Here is an 18,913-nt window from a genome sequence, read left to right as displayed (position 1 = left end):
TTTCTTAATAATGTCCTTTAGCTATTGTTTGAAAGTCAGCTAAAGAAATTACAAAGAGCAGTTGGCTTTGCAAGGATTCTCTCAGGAATTATGCAACCTCCTACTTCATAACCTTCGCTGTGTCCCATATAGTTACATTCTTCTCTTCTCAAATGTGAAGAGTCAACTGAAGGATGAGCAAGGACACCACTGCAATTTACCAGACCTTGGCAAAAGGAACTAGGGCATTAAGTAGGAGAACCAGCTGCGGAAGGACCGTAGACTCCCCCACCAAGCTTCAGTGCATACTGCTGCAGTCTGGAATGGGCCAGTCAGATAGTGGGCAACTCTACTGACAAGAGCTTTTAGGCAGTACTAACTCGACGATTCTTTAAGTAACGGGGCGAAATGTTTTAAACTGCAGATAGACTTTCCTCTAAAATGGAACAAAAACTTTCATGAAGCAATGCAAAAATGCCAGTGACTCACGACCCCCTTAATGCAAATCAAAAGCTTAAGGAATCCATTAACTCAGAGAATGAATAACTGCCAGATTTGTTATATCTAGCTGCCAGTCAAATCAATAAGTTACAAAGGAAATGGTCAATTTAACCAGAGACCACCTGGAATGAAAACAATTTAAGAATACTCGAGGCAGAAACAAAAGGGCGGCACGGTGGTGCAGCGGTAGAGTTGCTGCCTTACAGCGAATGCAGCGCCGGAGACTCAGGTTCGATCCTGACTACGGGCGCCGTCTGTACGGAGTTTGTACGTTCTCCCCGTGACCTGCGTGGGTTTTCTCCGAGATCTTCGGTTTCCTCCCACACTCCAAAGACGTACAGGTATGTAGGTTAATTGGCTGGGCAAATGTAAAAATTGTTCCTAGTGGGTTAGTGTTAGTGTGCGGGGATCGCTGGGCGGCGTGGACCCGGTGGGCTGAAGGGCCTGTTTCTGCGCTGTATCTCTAAATCTAAAAAAAAATCTAAAAGAGGCATTCAGAAAAACAGTGGGGATCACGAAATGGCTAAATAGAACTGATGAAAGACTTTGTTGTTATGGTTCCTTAAAAGACCAAAATTAACTTGGATATTACGTTCTGAGGACAAAAGAATTCCTATGGTTTATAATTTTTTACCAATAATAACCATGTGGTCATGTTATCCACGCATTTGTGCTAATACATTGTCTTGTCTATAAATGAACATATTAATGCATCACTGGCAAGATTTTGGAAACCAGTTCTCTTTCAGAATACCCCAAAGCTCTTCAGAGTTCACAAAGTCCTTTACAAGGCAAAACACTGCTGTAATTTAGGAAATGAGGCAATGTTATTTAGAAGTCAAACTCTCACTTATGTAACAAGACTTAAATAATCTGTTTTAAGATGCCGATTGCAGGGCAAATATAGGTCAAGAGAACAAGGAATATATCCATGCGCCTTTTTTGAAAAGATGCCATAGATTATTTGCATCTACCCAAGAGAAGGGGTCTTGGCCTAATGCATCTCCCTCAGGACTTTACTGTAGAGTTAGCCAAGACGTTTGCAATCATCTCTCCAGAACCTCCAACTGAATAACGAGAGTACAACCTACTGAACAACAATTAACATTCACATGTAGGAAGTCCATCGGACAACAGTACTTTTTGCAAATCCTCAAAAGGAAACATGTTAAAAGATTCTTCTGTAGTAAATATTAATAGATCTTCTGGTGGAACTCAGCAGGTCAGGCATCATCTGTGAAGGGAAATGGACTCTTCTTTGAGATTGGGTTGGGACCCTTCTTTGAGATTGGAGTAGAAGAGAGATAGCTGGTAGAAAGAGGCGAGGGGAAGGGGTGGCACGATCTAGCAAGTGATGGATGGATCCAGGCAAGGAGAAATTGATTGGCAGGTAAGTCAGGTGGGGAGACAAGGGCGATCTTGCAATTTAGCAATAGCTCTGATGATGCACGGACATTCATGGTCACAAAGGCTCTGGCCAACCCCAAAATATTGGAATGGGAATGATAGAGAGTTACACTGTAATAATCAAATACAAAAGAATAATGTGATGTTGTTCACAGCTTTAAGACAGACTGTTCTTCAAAGAATGACAAAAGGCTTACAATTAAGAAAATCAACCTGTTTACCTGCAACCTTGGAGTTGCACCAAAATGCCTCTAATCAACCCTTTAAATCGCAATTATGTCAGAGCTAAGGAAACCGCAGATGGCATTAAAACTCCGTTAAATGCAGGCTCGGCAATCATTCTGCTGAACACCTCCGCTCAGTCCGCCTAAACCTACCTGATCTCCCGGTTGCTAAACATTAACCCCCCCTCCCATTCCTGCACTCACCTTTCTGTCCTGGGCCTCCTCCAGTGTCAGAGTGAGGCCCAATGCAAATTGAAGGATCAGCACCTCATATTTGGCTTGGGTAGCTTACACCCCAGCGGTATGAATGTCGACCTCTAACTTCAAGTAACCCTTGCTTTCCCTCTCTCTCCATCCCTCCACTTCCCAGTTCTCCGACCAGTCTGACTGACACCGATTACATTTATCTGGTTGCTTTATGGTTACCTTCTTCTAGCTAACAATGATCTATTCTACATTTTCCTTCATCTCCATCCCTTTGATGTCTCGTTCTCACACCTTACACTTCCTTATCTTTGTATCTCCCCCTCCTCTGACCCTCAGTCTGAAGAAGAGTATCGACCCAAAACGTCTCTCATTCCTTCTCTTCAGAGATGCTGTCTGTCCCGAGTTACTCCAGCATTTTACGTCTGTCTCAGGTTTGGAGGTTAATTGGCTTCTGTAAATTGCCCCTAGTGTTTAGGATAGAACTAGTGTACGTGTGATCGTTGGTCAGTGGGCCAAAGGGCCCGTTTCTACTTTATACTTTATACTTCTAAACTAAACTGATCCTTGCAGTAGACCACAGGTCACAGATTTCCCAACAAAAAAGCATCCTTTACCACTACTCTTCCCCTCCCACTATCAAGCCAACATGGGATTCAGCTCCCTGACTGAGTCTGATGAAGGGTCTCAATCCAAAACATCATCTATTCCTTTTCTCCAGAGATGCTTCCTGACACACTGAGTTACTGCAGCATTTTGTGTCTATGAGATTTTGTGTCAACTAGCTAGCTCATCCCTTGGATGACATTTCAACACTGTTAATTGCAATTCCAGAAGTTATGCTGCTATGTTTTCCATTATGTTGTTCTTCCTATCCCATCTCCCCCCCCCTCCCCCCCGATGATCAGGCTGAAAGATTGTGGACACATTCGTGTTCTTAGTTTATTTAGCAACAGCTCTGGTGATGCACGCACATTTAGATACATCATTCTCTTATGATGAAATTGTTGTTATTGATATGGCAAGTGACATTAATAAAACCATTTTAAAACATTAGGAGCTTGCTGAGGGAGATGAATAAACATCTCCCTTGTGTATGTACTTTGTGTGTTTATTCCGAGTTGGGAATTGCTGAATGACTGTCACAAGTGCAAGTAGCCTAATAATCAAAGGAACTGTGTGACTATCACATGTAGTACATGGGCAGACTGCCAACATTTCTGAACAGCAAAACATTCTACTTCCAGAGGGTTTGCTTCTATTTTGTCACCCCAAATTAAACGACATAGATAATCGACCAATATAGTTTTCAATCACCGAGTCATACATCACAAGAGGTTCAGTTCCTGACCTAGAAACAGGGAACTGCAAATGCTGGTTTATACTAAAGATAGACACAAAGTGTAGAAAGGAATTGCTGATGCTGATTAAAACCGGAGACACAAAAAGCTGGAGTAAATCAACGGGACAGGCAGTATCTTTGGAAAGAATGAATGAGTGATATTTCGTGTCAAGACTGCAGAGGGTGGTGGGTATGGGGAACAAGTTGCCAGCGGAGGTAGTTGAGGCAGGTAGTACAAAAGCATTCAAATAAACACTATACACAGGAGAGGTACATGGATGGCAAAGAATGAGAGGGTTATGGGGCAAACACAGGCAAATGGGACTATCTTAGATGGGGCACCTTGGCCGACATGGATAAAAGTTGGGCTGAACAGCCTGTTTGTGCTGTATGACTGGGAGCTTTTATTGAAGCCAGACAAAAGGTAGATAACACCACCTGTGATTCTGCTGCAGACAGAGGATCCTGCCAACAATCAGTCGAGACAGCATGGATAATAATTGGAGGTCAATCAGTACACATGGATCTTTATACTGCCAAAAAAATATACAGAACACGAAGAGGGGAGAAAACTGGTTAAAAAAAAATTACACTGGCCTTTGTGCAGAAATATTTGACGCTGTGGGAATTTCACTTACCGATCTGTACCTGCTCCCGTTGGCTCAATGATACAAATGCTGAAGTATCGTCTATCCAAGACACCTGGATGTTACCTAGTACAAGATGAAAACAGTTACCCACAAACATTTAAAACATTTTTACTTCAATTGCCTACAAAATGTCACTTGATATGAATGGTGTCACTTTAATGCTCTGTTAAATCAAATGAAGAGTTTGTTCAAGCCTATTACTAAATCAATATTATATTTTTGATATCACATTACAATGCATACTATACATACCTAGATCAAAAGCACATTGTTAATTTCATGAGGAAAAGGAGTTTGAGATGGTTTTAAAAATTGCTTGATGTCCTCAGAATTTGGCACAAGAAGCATGTTTACAAAGATTCCATACTCACTCCTTCATTGCATGATATTAGTTGAACCAATGCCACCGGGTGGCGCCGTCAGCGATGGCAGTCTCGCCAACGGTCTGTCTGTCGTTTTGTCTTTTGTTATTTTAGTGTGTTTTAAAATTATGTGTTAATATTCTCTGGTTTGTTTTATGTGGGGGGTGGGGGAGAGGGTCGGGGGAAACTTTTTTTCAATCTCTTAACTTGCCAGAGATGCAATTGTTTTCCAGATCGTATCTCCGTTCGCTCTGCGGTCAAACATCATGGAGCTGGAGGCCTTGGCTCGAGACCGACTTTGAGCCCCACTGTGGGATCGTGGACTTGCCATCGGAGCCTGCGATCCCTAGCCTAGGATCAATGTTCCAACCGCGGCCTGCAGATTTCAACATCGAGGAACTCGCAGTATCGGATAGAGACCGATGTCAGGAAGCTCCAAAGTCACAAGAGGTTCGACTAGCCCCGACCCGGGGTCTGATCGCCTGGCGCAGGGGAGCCGATGCGTGCGATTGATCACCCTGACGCGGAGGCCCGACCACCGGCTACGGGAGCCACGGTCGTTCCGTCAAAAGAAGGCTCGAGGCCCCCAACCGCGGGAGAACAAAGAAGAGAAGAGATTGAACTTTTTTTTTCGCCTTCCATCACAATGAAGAATGTGGAGGAGTCACTGTGGTGGATGTCTATGCCAAAATTGATTTTGTGTCTTGTTGCTTTTTATTGGTAAGACTGTATGGCAAATCAAATTCCTCATATGTTGCAAAATATACTTGGCTAATGAAGTATGATGATGATTATGATCCCAAGTTCCAGTAATCAAAACTTTATATTCTTCCAACTGTAGTTTTATAATATCAATACCTCTTATAAGCTATGCCATGCTAAACAATCTAATTATGTTAGATGGACACAAAATGCTGGAGTAACTCAACAGGTCAGGCAGCATTCCTGAATTTTACAGTCAAGACCTATCCATTTTCGCCATGGATGCTGCCTGACCAGTTGAGTAATTCCAGCATTTTGCGTCTATCTTTGGTATAAACCAGCATCTGCAGTTCCTTTTTATTAAATCTAATCACGTTGTTTAAATGATTTCAAAGCCCATTATAACACAGCACTAAATGACTGAGGCAGAGTAATATATCTACAAATAAATTAAGTTTTAAAACTCTCAACAGAAATGCATATTGGCTATTAACTTCCAGGTTTGATAACCCAGAATATTTTCAAATTATGCAGTAAAATAACTTTTGGCACCTTGTCAAGCTGGCAAGAGTCAATGATACTCCAGAAGTTAACGACAATCTTGAGACAAGAAAGTCGTGAAAAAGTAATTTATTTCATCCAGAGATCAAATTAATGATTAATAAGTTTGCAAGCACCTCTCATTTATATTGAATTGACTATGCTAACTGCATCACTGTCAGAGGCAGATGGACTCTACTCCATTTCAGTAAATCAACGGTGGGATTAGTGTTTCAGTTCCCATATTGGAAGGATTTTAAGCTTGGTATTTTTTTCTTGCCCTGTGCACACTTTTAGAAAGATAACCACACACTGATTGCATTTATTTGGCGGCACAGTGGGGTGGAGATGCCGCCTTAGAGAGCGCTAGAGACACAAGTTCGATCCCAACTACGGGTGTGGTCTGTACAGAGTTTGCACGATCTTCTTGTGACCACATGGGTTTTCTCTGAATGCTTCAGTTTCCTCCCACACTCCAAAGGTGCGGGTTTTAGGTTAATTAGCTTCTGTAAACGTGTAGGATATACTAGTATATGGGGCGATTGTTAGTCCGCGTGGACTCAGTAGGCCCATTACCACGCTGTATGTCTAAACTATACTTCAAAGCAAAATATTATACAGTGCCCTCCACAATGTTTGGGACAAAGACCCATCATTTATTTATTTGCATCTGTACTCCACAATTTGAGATTTGTAATAGAAAACAAAATCACAAGTGGTTAAAGTGTACATTGTCAGATTTTATTAAAGGGTATTTTTATACATTTGTTTCACCATGTAAAAATTACAGCTGTGTTTGTACAAAGTCCCCCCCATTTCAGGGCACCATAATGTTTGGGACACATGGCTTCACAGGTGTTTTTAATTGCTCAGGGGTTTAGATGCCTCCTCGATGCAAGCATAAGTGAGCTCTCAGCACCTAGTCTTTCCTCCAGTCTTTCCAATCACTGTTGGAAACTTTTATTGCTGCTTATCAACATGAGGACCAAAGTTGTGCCAATGAAAGTCAAAGAATCCATTATGAGACTGAGAAACAAGAATAAAACTGTTAGACATCAGCCAACCCTTAGGCTTACCAAAATCAACTGTATGGAACATCATTAAGAAGAAAGAGAGCACTGGTGAGCTTACTAATCACAAAGGGACTGGCAGGCCAAGGAAGATCGCCACAGCTGATGACAGAAGAATTCTCTCCAGAAAAAGAAAAATCCCCAAACAGCTGTGCAACAGATAAGAAACACTTCAGGAGTCATGTGTGGATTAGTCAATGAACATCATCTGCAGAAGACTTCATGAACAGAAATACAGAGGCTACACCGCAAGATGCAAACCACTGGTTAGCCGCAAAAATAGGATGGCCAGGTTACAGATTGCCAAGAAGTATTTAAAAGAGCAACTACAGTTCTGGAAAAAGGTCTTGCCTACAGATGAGACGAAGATTGACTTATATCAGAGTGATGGCAAGAGCAAAGTATGGAGGGGAGAAGGAACTGCCCAAGATCCAAAGCATACCACCTCATCTGTGAAACACTGTGGTGGGGGTGTTATGGCCTGGGCATGCATGACTGCTGAAGGTACTGGCTCACTTATTGCCATTGATGACACAATTGCTAATGGTTACAGCATAATGAATTCTGAAGTGTATAGACATCCTATCTGCTCAAGTTCAAACAAATGCCTCAAAACTCATTGGCCGGCGGTTCATTCCACAGCAAGCAAATGATCCCAAGCATATTGCTAAAGCAACAAAGGAGTTTTTCAAAGCTAAAAAGTGGTCAATTTTTGAGTGACCAAGTCAATCACCTGATCTGAACCCAATTGAGCATGCCTTTTATATGCTGAAGAGAAAACTGAAGGGGACTAACCCTAAAAACAAGCATAAGCTAAAGATGGCTGCAATACAGGCCTGGCAGAGCATCACCAGAGAAGACACCCAGCAACTGGTGATGCCCGTGAATCGCAGACTACAAGCAGTCATTGCATGCAAAGGATATGCAACAAAATACTAAACATGTGAAAGAGTTAATGGCTATTAACTTTGCATGATGGGATGCTTGGCCATTGTCTGCAAACCTGTTTGTATGCTTTTGGGGCTTCTATATTGTTGAAAGTGGAGGAATGCTAATTGCTCATAAGGATGTGTCTGGTAGCTGAAACTTACAATCCCTGGAAACCACAGAAATAATAAAATGGTAGAATGAATTAACAGGATCAGCCTGAACTTTGGGTCCTGAATAGCTGATGTTTGCAAAATTGCACCAGTCAGGATATAACTATGTGATTCCTAAAGCTTCAATGCCAGCTTCGACACTATATCCTGTTATGCCTGGGAAGAATGTCTGGGAAAGACGATGGACAATGCTCTCGCTAAGATTAGGATGTGGTTAACTGTTGACTACTTGTGGGAGTATGTAAACAAAACATATGGTATGATAAGGATCCTTACCTGGAATATTTTATGACTGTAGGGTGTCAAATATATTGTGTTCGATACAGTTTGTGCTTGATTTGAAGGAAATGTTGTGTTAAACATTCTTGCTGCAAATTCTGTATAAAAATGCTGCAAAAATGCTGTATCTTTGAGTGGAAGCATGGGGATTGCTGTGTGGTCACACACCCTTAGCATTGATCCCCCCACTCCAGTCTGACGATAATTAAAGCTTTGCTTGGATAACCTTTAACTATTTGTGTTGTTGTCTGTTTTAAGAAATGAACTTTAACATTGGCGTAGTCGGCAGGATCTCGCTGGGACCAACAACCGATGACAGAGTAAGAGGCTGCAGAGCAACCGGGATCGGACGGGGAGAAAATTGAGCTCTAGTCGGATCCCTTGAGACCGACCTCCCAAAGAAGCTCCCGGGAACACTGTGGTCCCTCGTCAGGTGGTTTCAGCCGAGATCCTTAGAAACAGACAACGAAGGTAAGACCTAATGTTAATTAAGAGATTTTTGCTACTGGGAAAGTAGTCGGCAATTGGCTATAGCAAACTCCAAAGGTTTGTCGTAAATTAAGATTGTGAATGGTTTTGCTACTGAGAAAGTAACCGGCAATGGTGTAGAGAAAGCTCCAAAGGTTTATCGTAAATTAAGATTGTGAATGGTTTTGGTACTGGGAAAGTAGTCGGCAATTGGCTATAGCAAACTCAAAAGGTTTGTCATAAATTAAGATGAGGAATAATTTGGATAAGAGTGACAGGGGAACGCCCGTGCAACACATGTGTTATAATAAAGATTATAGAATATTAAGTTATAAGTTAACGAAACATTTGGGTAATGAGTCTGGGCCAGTTGAAGGAACATGGGATGTAGAAACTGTTAAAAAGGCAGAAATGTCAATTTGGGAAAAAGATGCTGGAAAGAAATGGAAAAAAAGAATTAAAGAATGGAAGAGTGAGGCAGAAAAGAGGGAGGAGATGTGAGAGAGGAGTTGGATGGATAATGCATGTGAGAAGGGGATTGAGTTGAGAAATAAGGATGGAACTATGAAAGAGTGAAAGGTGCTCCAGATAGTGTCAGTGGGCAGAAAAAAAGAACTAAAAAAGAGCACGCTCGGAGCATTGATAAAAAGAGCTCAGAACCAAAAACAATTTGTAGTTTACAAAAAAACTGGTACCAGTAAATCCTCCAGAGACCCTATGTCTAGCATGACGACCCTTTTTGCTAGTGAAGATGAGGAGGGTCCCACATGGAGGAGACCTCCTCCATATGCCCCACCAGTAGGTGCCAATGCCCTTATTGAAATACAGGCACCATTATTGGCTCCCTTATACCCCAAAATTCCAACAGGGGAAGCCAGTGAAGAAGTAAGGGCACAAGAGCAAGAAGATGCAGGTGCGGGAACAGAATCCGAAGAAGAGGAGGATAGGAAAGACAGGGGAAAAGCGGAGGCAGCGATATCAAACGACCGGTGGCATACTTTTCGGTCAGGTTAGATGCAGTAGCTCGCGGATAAGATGCAGTAGCTCGCGGATACCCCCCATGCACCCAGATCTTGCCTGGATTACACGCTTGTGTGGCCGCATTAATGAATGCAGGCCAAACCAAATACCGCACCCAGGCACGATTGGGAAGGTATGAGTTTACGCTTTTAAATAATCCTAACCTGACATTTATAATTAATCCATTAGTATTTTTGACACAGCCACCAGAGTATTGACGATTTCAAAACCCCCTCTCAGCACAACAAACTGAACTCTTTGTGCTAACTTGTGCATGCATTCTAGCCAAGGACAAATGTATCATGGATCGAGGGTAAGAACCAAATCTATTTTTGCAGGATGGTATACAGAACCATTTGGACCATGCTGGATGATGAATGAGGCTAGAGTGGGGAACATACCACGACTTAAATTGGCCATTCACCCTCACCGACTAGTCGATGCCATTTGCCATTGTCACATGGAGGGTAACGGGGTGTTTTTGGGAAACAGCAATTGCACCTCAAATTGGCATACGGGACCATCCCTTCCGCTGAACGGTACTTATTATGTATGTGGATCATGGGCATACCCCTGGCTGTCTGGGCTGCTACCTGGGGATGATCAAGGATGGGACAGGCTGAAGGGCTCCACCTCTTGGAGGGGATGCTGCTACTTAGCGTATGTTGTCCCTCAAATGAGAGCCGTGCAGCATTTGGCTGCGATATATACTCCATTAAGGTCCAAACGAGGCATCTCAGAGTCTGAACGATTCTGGATGATTGCCTTTCCCTTCTATGGCACGGCCCGCATCTCATGCGAAATGATTAACATGGCCTCCGCAATGGAAAAGTTGGCAAATGCCACTGCTGATGCATTTGCGGATACTCAGAAAGCCACCTCCTCTGTGACAGCTGAGGTGGTAGCCCTCCGTACCATGGCACTGCAGAACCGTATGGCATTAGACTTCATTTTAGCAGCAAAAAGGGGGGACCTGTGCAGTAGGACAAGAATGTTGGACCTACATCCCCGATGAATCCTCTAACATCACTGACCTAGCTGCCCACATTTCTCAAGAAGTAAATAAGATCAAGAAGGTCAGGGAAGAAATGTACCATTATAATGACAAGGGTCCCCGCAGGGGTGCATGGCCATTCAGTTTCTTTGAAACCTCTGGGGGACCATCTTACATTATGGCTCGATTCTGTTGCTAATTGTTGTTCTGTTGTTTATGATTAAATGTACCATATCTCTTTCTACTTCATGAGGACTTTAATGTTATCATGAGATGATAAAAGGAGGGAATGAAAGAGTTAATGGCTATTAACTTTGCATGATGGGATGCTTGGCCATTGTCTGCAAACCTATTTGTATGCTTTTGGGGCTTCTATATTGTTGTAAGTGGAGGAATGCTAATTGCTCATAAGGATGTGTCTGGTAGCTGAAACTTACAATCCCTGGAAACCACAGAAATAATAAAATGGTAGAATGAATGAACAGGATCAGCCTGAACTTTGGGTCTTGAATAGCTGATGTTTGCAAAATTGCACCAGGCAGGATATAACTATGTGATTCCTAAAGCCTATAGAGTGGTATATCCTGTTTTGCCTGGGAAGAATGTCTGGGAAAGACGATGGGCAATGCTCTCGTTAAGATTAGGATGTGGTTAACTGTTGACTATTTGTGGGTGTGTAAACAGGACCTCTGTGGTATGATGAGGAATCTTACATTCGACTAATGACTTATTGTGTGGAATATTTTATGACTGGGTGAGGTATTTGATCTGGGTGCATGGGGGGTATCTGCGAGCTACTGCATCTTGCCTGGATTACAGTAGGATCCTTACCTTCGACTAATGACTTATTGTGTGGAATATTTTATGACTGTAGGGTGTCAAATATATTATGTTCGATACAGTTTGTGATTAATTTGAAGGAAATGTTGTGTTAAACATCCATAAAAATGCTGCAAAAATACTGTATCTTTGAGTGAAAGCAAGGAGAGTGCTGTGGTCATACACCATTAGCACTGATCCCCCACTCCCGTCTGACGATAATTAAACCTTTGCTTGGTTTACCTTTAACTGTTTGTGTTGTTGTCTGTTTTAAGAACCGAACTTTAACACATGGCTACTTTCATTTACATGACATTGCTTTGTCCCAAACATTATGGTGCCCTGAAATGGGGGACTATGTATAAACACGACTGTAATTTCTACATGGTGAAACCAAAATGTACAAAATTGGCCTTTATTAAAATCTGACAATGTGCACTTTAACCACATGTGATTTTTTCTATTACAAATCTCAAATTGTGGAGTACAGAGGCAAATAAATAATTGATGAGTCTTTGTCTCAAACATTATGGAAGGCACTGTACGTATTGGTTTATTCTGTAACATAAATTGAAACTGGTGACCACTTAAGGAACTGCAGATGCTGGAATAGTGAGCAAAACAAAAAGCACTTGAGGAACTCAGCAGGTCAAGTAGCATCGGTGGAGGGAATTGACAGAGGACGTTTCAGGACAGGGCCCTTATTTAGACTTTATTACGAAGATGTGTTCTGACCCGAAGCACTGCCTATCTATGTCCAAAGATGCAGTTTGATCCACTGAGTTATTCTAGTATTTTGCAATTTACAAACAGAAAATAGTGGGAGTGTTCAATGGGTCAACCCACACAATCAGGTTCTGAAGAAGGGTCCTGACCATCCTTCTTCTCCAGCCAGACTGACTGACCCACTGAGTTACTCCAGCACTTTGTGTCTACCTCCATTTCAGGTCGAAGAGACAAAATGCTGGAGTAACTAGCGGGTCAGGCAGTATCCCTGGAGAAAAGGAATAGGTGACATTTCAGATCGACTTGACGTTCGTCAGAAGAATGTCAACAATTTCTGCTATTCCATAATGGTCAGCAGCCTGAGAAGTTAACAGTATTTCGCTCTGTCCACAGACGTTACCTGATGCAATGAGCATCATCAAATAATGAGAAAAATAACTGAGTGGTGATTTGCAAATTGTTATTGACCCAAAAAACAAATGTTTTCATCCACTGGGAAAGTCCTGGTTGAAATCATGTGGTCTCATTGGAGGAAATGGTATCATTTTATTTACAGAGTTAGTCCTGAGTGGCAATGAGCATTATCCAGAAATATTAAAATTGCTATCTACAAAAGGAACTCAAAAATGTATAAAACTGCATCTCAGTCTTCCAAGAATTCTTCAAAATAAGCTTACATATTTATCCGATTCCAATGATTGATAATTTTAAATCTGTTGCTTTAAAATGAAACAGTGCTAACCAGTTGGCTAAATTGTTATCAAATGAAACTGGTCCTGTTGGAAGAAATTTGCAAGACAAGTTGAAGGATCCTACCAAAGGCACTGAAAAGTTGGTAGAGATCACTGGTCTTCCACTCCTTAGGAAAACAAACATGTAGAACATGGTCCCTCTTAGGTTGCACTGAAAGAGAAAAGCAAATGCTGTAGATCTTCATCATAAAACTTTGGTGCTACAGGGATTTAAAACTTGGCAGACAAAAGAGAAATGAGTACAATTTGTTCTCTCAACACATGAATCAGTTAAAAATAAATGCATATGCAAGTAAATGCCTGCCAATAACCAGTCATGGTTTAAACCTAAAACAACTGATGGCCTTCATTATTGCAAAAACCTTTTCATAACTTCCAATGAGCTGTTGTATAGATTCTTCCTTTTCCCTTGCGCTTGTCTAACATTCCGTTCCGGAAAGTATCCAAAGGAAATGCTACACATTTTAGAGGGGAAAAAACATGACCACCGTGAACAGAGCTTGATTTTTCTCTTTAGCAGAATTCTTTGTAATTACATCCATGCCTGCTTCCTATCACAGTAAATTCTTGAAGAATGGGTTTTCCTTCGAGAATGTAGGCTATAGAATAGCTTACACTTGCTTCTGTGGATCGTAAAAAAAGTCACCTTACTTGGTAGTTTAGTTTATTATTGTCACTTGCAGAGGATTGGTGAAAAGCTTTTGTTTGCATGCTTTCCCGTTAAAAGATTATACATGAAAGCAATTTTGTAGTAGTTCCACTAAATCCTGACCTTTTTTTCTCCATTTCCTTATCGTAATCATATTGGGCATCATCTATATTTGATAACTAGATTTTCCAGTTTGTAAAATAAACACTTTTTATTACAATACTATTAATGTAGTCTATTAGCAGTGGAACATAATGCACATGCTGAAATACAATGGTAACAAAGTGCAAAATTATTTAAAATATAATTTGGCTCTTGGTATAGAATTATTTCAATAGCCTTAAAGAATTTAACAAGAAACAGGAAGTTGCTGTATGGGACTGACAAATTGATGCACATTTATGTACATTCCAGTTAAAATTAGGTACTTACAATCTGGTCCACTGAGGTTTAGGTAGGGAATGTCGATCACTCTCATTAGAAACAGTCTGCATTAAAAAAGAGATAAATAAACCAGTGAAGATCGGTAAGAAGTGAAACAAATAGATAGTTGTCTGGACACATCACCTGCTGCCATGTTGGAATGGTGAACTGGCTGAGGTATGCTGCAGTCACAACCCCATTTCTCTCAGCCTGGTACAAGTTACACCATGGGTTTATTTCTGTGCAAGTTTTTTAATTGCTCAGAGAAGTAATCGGTTAATCAAAGGCAGTGGACTAATCAAAAAAGAAACTGATGGACCCATCAGTGCACCTCAAGATGCATCCAACTGCTTAAGCTACCCTAAATATGCCAAAGATAGGCACAAAATGCTGGAGTAACCCAGTAGGTCAGGCGGCATCTCTGGAAAAAAGAGATGGGTGCCGTTTCGCGTTGGAAGGGTTCAGACCCAAAATAAACACCACCGATCTTTTCTCTTCACCGCTGGGTTACTCCGGCACTGTGTCTATCTTTGGTATAAAGCAGCATCTGCAGGTCTTGGTTTCTAAATATGCAAGATACCCAATGTATTTCAGATTATTACTGCTGCTATGGCCAGAGTGATATTTATCTGGAATAAAGTGTATTGCACAAGTAGGGTGATTGCATTACACTTACTTGTTGCTAATTATTTTTACCAGCTGGATAATTGATATATTTATGTACTTAAAATAAAGAATTATGAGAAAATATAAGACATTTACTTTTTTCCTAATGGTGTATTTTAAATCCATTGGTGCCAGTTATCTGCCTTGTATAGTAGCATCAAATCCCCTGCTTGTTCCCAGAGAAATAGTACTTCCAAAACTCACAGCAAAGGCACCGATAATCATCTAAAATATATTGGGCATCTTACTTATTCAGGGCAGTTTGTTTACAGCGTACTATGTTTACATATTCCGTTGTGCAGCAGCAAGTAAGAATTTCATTGTTCTATCTGGGACAAATGACAATAAAAAACTCTTGACTCTCTTGAGTTTAAGCAGCTTACTGAAGCTCATTGATATGGTAAAAAAATCAATCGGGTAGACAAACCTAGACCATTTAAGAACTGCATATCCTAATCTTTCACATTACTTAATAAAACAAATCCTCAAATTCTAGGTTGAAGTGAGACCTTTAAAGTTATTTGGAGTATCTTTGTAAGTTACAAGGATACTTCATATATCTACTATAAATCTCTCAGATTGTTGGTCTCTACTGCTGAAGAATAAGTTATTTCTCATTTGGTAAAGACTTTCATATGCATCAGATCTTTTACATGGAGTTAGACCTTGACAACCATTAAAAATAGTGCAACATAAGACAAGCAATACGTGGAGGAAGGAACTGCAGATACTGATTTATAATAAAGATAGACCTAAAGTGGTGGAGTAACTCAGGAGGTCAGGCAACATCTCTGGAGAAAAAGGATGGATGACGTTTCGGGTCAGAACCCTTATTTACATGTTCAACAGTTCAACTACTTCAGCATTCAAAACAAGCAATTTTTGAAAGGTTTCTACCCAAGCCAACCAATAAGTTTCTTACAAATGACTACAATTCATTTTCTATTATTACTGCAACTATATCCAACTTGCTATATATCCAGAAAGCAAGTTCAACATCAACCAGATACAGACTTGCCCGATTATCTCAGAGAAACCTTATCACAAAGTTAAGTTTTATTCCTCTGAGTTTTAGTACTAAATAATTCATTTTAGTTGCTTAATATTCATTATTACATCATTCAGCAATTGTTTTTCTGTGCCCAGTAAATAAAACGTAACAGTTGTAAGAGACACAATAAATGTAGAAATGAGATCCATTGATTAAAACTCAATTTTTTTTTGCATACGATTATCTCATTTAACACGGCAGCATTAAAAAGAAACCCCTTTCAATTTGTTTGCTATTCATTGGTGTAGTTTTGTGATTAAGTACTTAATTGCTTCTGTTGTAGTTTGAAATTATATTTTCCTGTAGCCAACAGGATCAAAGTACACCATATAATATTTTAATACTTTAATACTGGCTCCAGGCATGTTCATTCATTGAACAATAAATGAAAAACTATTTTCGATCATACAAAATTAATAGTCTAAAAAGAATAGGCAAGTCTGTTTACAGCACCAGCCTCTGGCATTGCTTAACCAGGTTTGTTGAATCAAAGCAACACTTTTTCAAAAAGCTGTCTGCTATTGTGCGACACTATATTGACCAGATGCTTCTAGATAGATTTGACTTCTGATGATGTCAGGTACAATTAAACATTCTGCTATCTATTTTAGTTTTCAACTTCACTTGCAAAAACAGAAATCAGGCAATAACATACATAAAACACACAGCAGGCAAAATAAAGCCCCATTACGTTTAGACAAACTTTAAAGGAGTCCTTGTAAATTAGTCAGCTGCCTCAATTTAAGTGAAATATGTGTATTTACAGACACACTCAGATTTGCACAATAGGCAATTTACATAAACAATCTATACTCTGTCACTAGAGCAATCAAAGGCAGGTTGTAATTGCCACAACTACGATCACTCAGGTTTACATCAGAAACAATCCGGCAATGGCGGTGGTGCTTACCCAGAAAGCCATGCGCCACAGAAAGTGACCCAACAGCAAGACAGAACTCAAGTGGCAATGGTGCAGTGCTTACCCAGAAGTCCACGTACCGCAGAAAATGCTCTGAACATAACTGACAGTTAATAGTAGTTATTTCAGGCAGGGATGGGGATGGTGATTTTGACCTGGGTAAAATCTAACTTAAAGGTTCACAGAACATAGCCCTTGTAAGTTGGGGAGTGCTGTATGGTGTGCTGAACTCAAGATGGACCAGTGTTCTACAGCCATTGATGTGTTGCTTTGAAGGGAAAAAGTTTGATATTGAGCTTCCAGCCATGGACTCTGTGCCTCCTATGAATTGAAACCTAACCTTGAGCAGTAGAAAAACAAGGATAAAAATCTACTTATCAGGGCACTGGCACGAGCAGCCAACTACATACATCTTGCCAAGAGGTTTGACCAAAACCAAGGAAAAGTCCAACAATAAGCAGAAAGGTAGTAAAAGTCTCTTCCCCCCCCCACGGTCCACCTCGGTGCCCCCCCCCCCCCCCCCCGGTCCACCTCGGTCCCCCCCCCCCCCGCTGGCTTGAAAGCACCGCACCACCGAATTCCATTGCAGCTCCTTACCCTCTGTTATCAGACTCTTTAGCTGGTCTCACATTTGCCAAAGATAAATTCCCAACCTTCCAATCTACCTTGTGGCAGCTCTTGCACTTTTCCACTCTCAGCAACTGCAACACTATATTGTGCACTCTGTCATTTTCTCTTTTGCACTACTCGATGTACAATATGATTTTTCTGGATAGCATGCAAAATTGTTTTTCCGCTGTATCTTAGCACACGTGACAATAGTAAACCAACACCAACAGATAAATTTAATCACATTTTAAGCCATAACTATCTCCTACATCTCTTCAATTCCACTAGTTGAAACAACATTAAAGATCAAGTATTTAAATAAGTTATTCTTTTAGAGGGGGGGAAAAAAGAAATCACAACCAGCCTTGGATTCAAGCAAGATTAAGATCACATGGGTGGTATCAATTATTCAATGGATAGAAACTGATTTTAGAATTATATTTAACTCAGCAGAAATTGTTTAAATTAGCTGTAATCTCAATTTTTTGGATCTTTTGACAAACACCAGAATGAGATTTCTGAGCATTCCCGCTACTGCCTCACAGCATCAGAGAACCAGGTTCGATCCCAGCTTCGGGTGCTGTCTTTTCCATGTTCTCCCTATGACCGCGAGGCTTGTAGGTTAATTGGCTTCTGTAAACTGTCCCAAGTGTGTAGGGTGTGAAACCAGGATAACAGAACTAGTGTACTGGTGATCGTTGGGCTACGTGGACACAGTGGGCCAAAAGGGCCGTTTCCAAGTTCTATCTCTTAACCAAACTAAACGACCCCAAAACACAGCCATCTCCATTAACTCCAGCAACAAGCACAGGTGTTTAAGAGTGGAAAATACTTCATCGAAATAATATTAACTTTGATCATTTATGATAGTGATGTTGCTTTAATGCATGAAATATTACTCATCGCTCCCAACAAAGAGGCTTTCCTCAGGTAGCATGGTATCAATGGGGTGGAGGGATGTGGAAAAGAGGGGCGAGGCAGGTTCGTGTGATGTATGGGCCATGTTCATAACTATGCAAATTCTTGCTGTTTTGGGCAATGCCATGCCAAACTGTGATGCATCTGGATAGGATGCTTTCTGTGGTGTATCTGCAGAAATTCACGAGTCATTGGAGGCACGTTAAATTTCCTGAGCCCTCTGAGGATTTCTATATTTAGTTAACTACTGGAATTCAAACTTAAGAGTCATGCAGCAAGGAAACAGGCTATTTAGCCCACCACATCCATGCTGAACGGTGAGCACCCATTCTTATTAATCCCATTTCCCAGCACTAGGCCTGTTGCCTTCTATCCCTAGGTGATTCAAGTGCTCTTTAGACACTTTGTAATCTCCCCACCATCAAAGGGGTTGGCAAGAATCGCTGCCTCAAAATGGTAGTCAGAATCAAAAGCCTACACCACCCTGGTCACACTCATGTTTCACAACTCATTGAGTTTTACAGATTACAGAAAGCAAA

At 40.9% G+C, this 18,913-nt stretch overlaps 1 protein-coding gene across 4 annotated transcripts in view; it reads right to left on the bottom strand.

The window, feature by feature from the left end:
- parn (poly(A)-specific ribonuclease (deadenylation nuclease)) overlaps window positions 1-18,913 on the bottom strand; it is a 127,654-nt gene that overhangs the window by 56,212 nt on the left and 52,529 nt on the right. For all 4 annotated transcript variants that reach the window (XM_078418153.1, XM_078418154.1, XM_078418155.1 and 1 more), the window contains exons 19-21: window positions 14,221-14,276; window positions 13,204-13,290; window positions 4,296-4,370 (exon numbers count right to left, since the gene is read on the bottom strand). In XM_078418153.1, the coding sequence (XP_078274279.1) occupies window positions 4,296-4,370; window positions 13,204-13,290; window positions 14,221-14,276 (218 nt within the window). The remainder of the gene's footprint in view (window positions 1-4,295; window positions 4,371-13,203; window positions 13,291-14,220; window positions 14,277-18,913) is intronic.

Source organism: Rhinoraja longicauda, chromosome 21 (assembly GCF_053455715.1).
Source record: "Rhinoraja longicauda isolate Sanriku21f chromosome 21, sRhiLon1.1, whole genome shotgun sequence".
Taxonomy (NCBI): Eukaryota; Metazoa; Chordata; class Chondrichthyes; order Rajiformes; family Arhynchobatidae; genus Rhinoraja; species Rhinoraja longicauda.
This window is presented reverse-complemented; position numbering and strand designations above follow the sequence as displayed.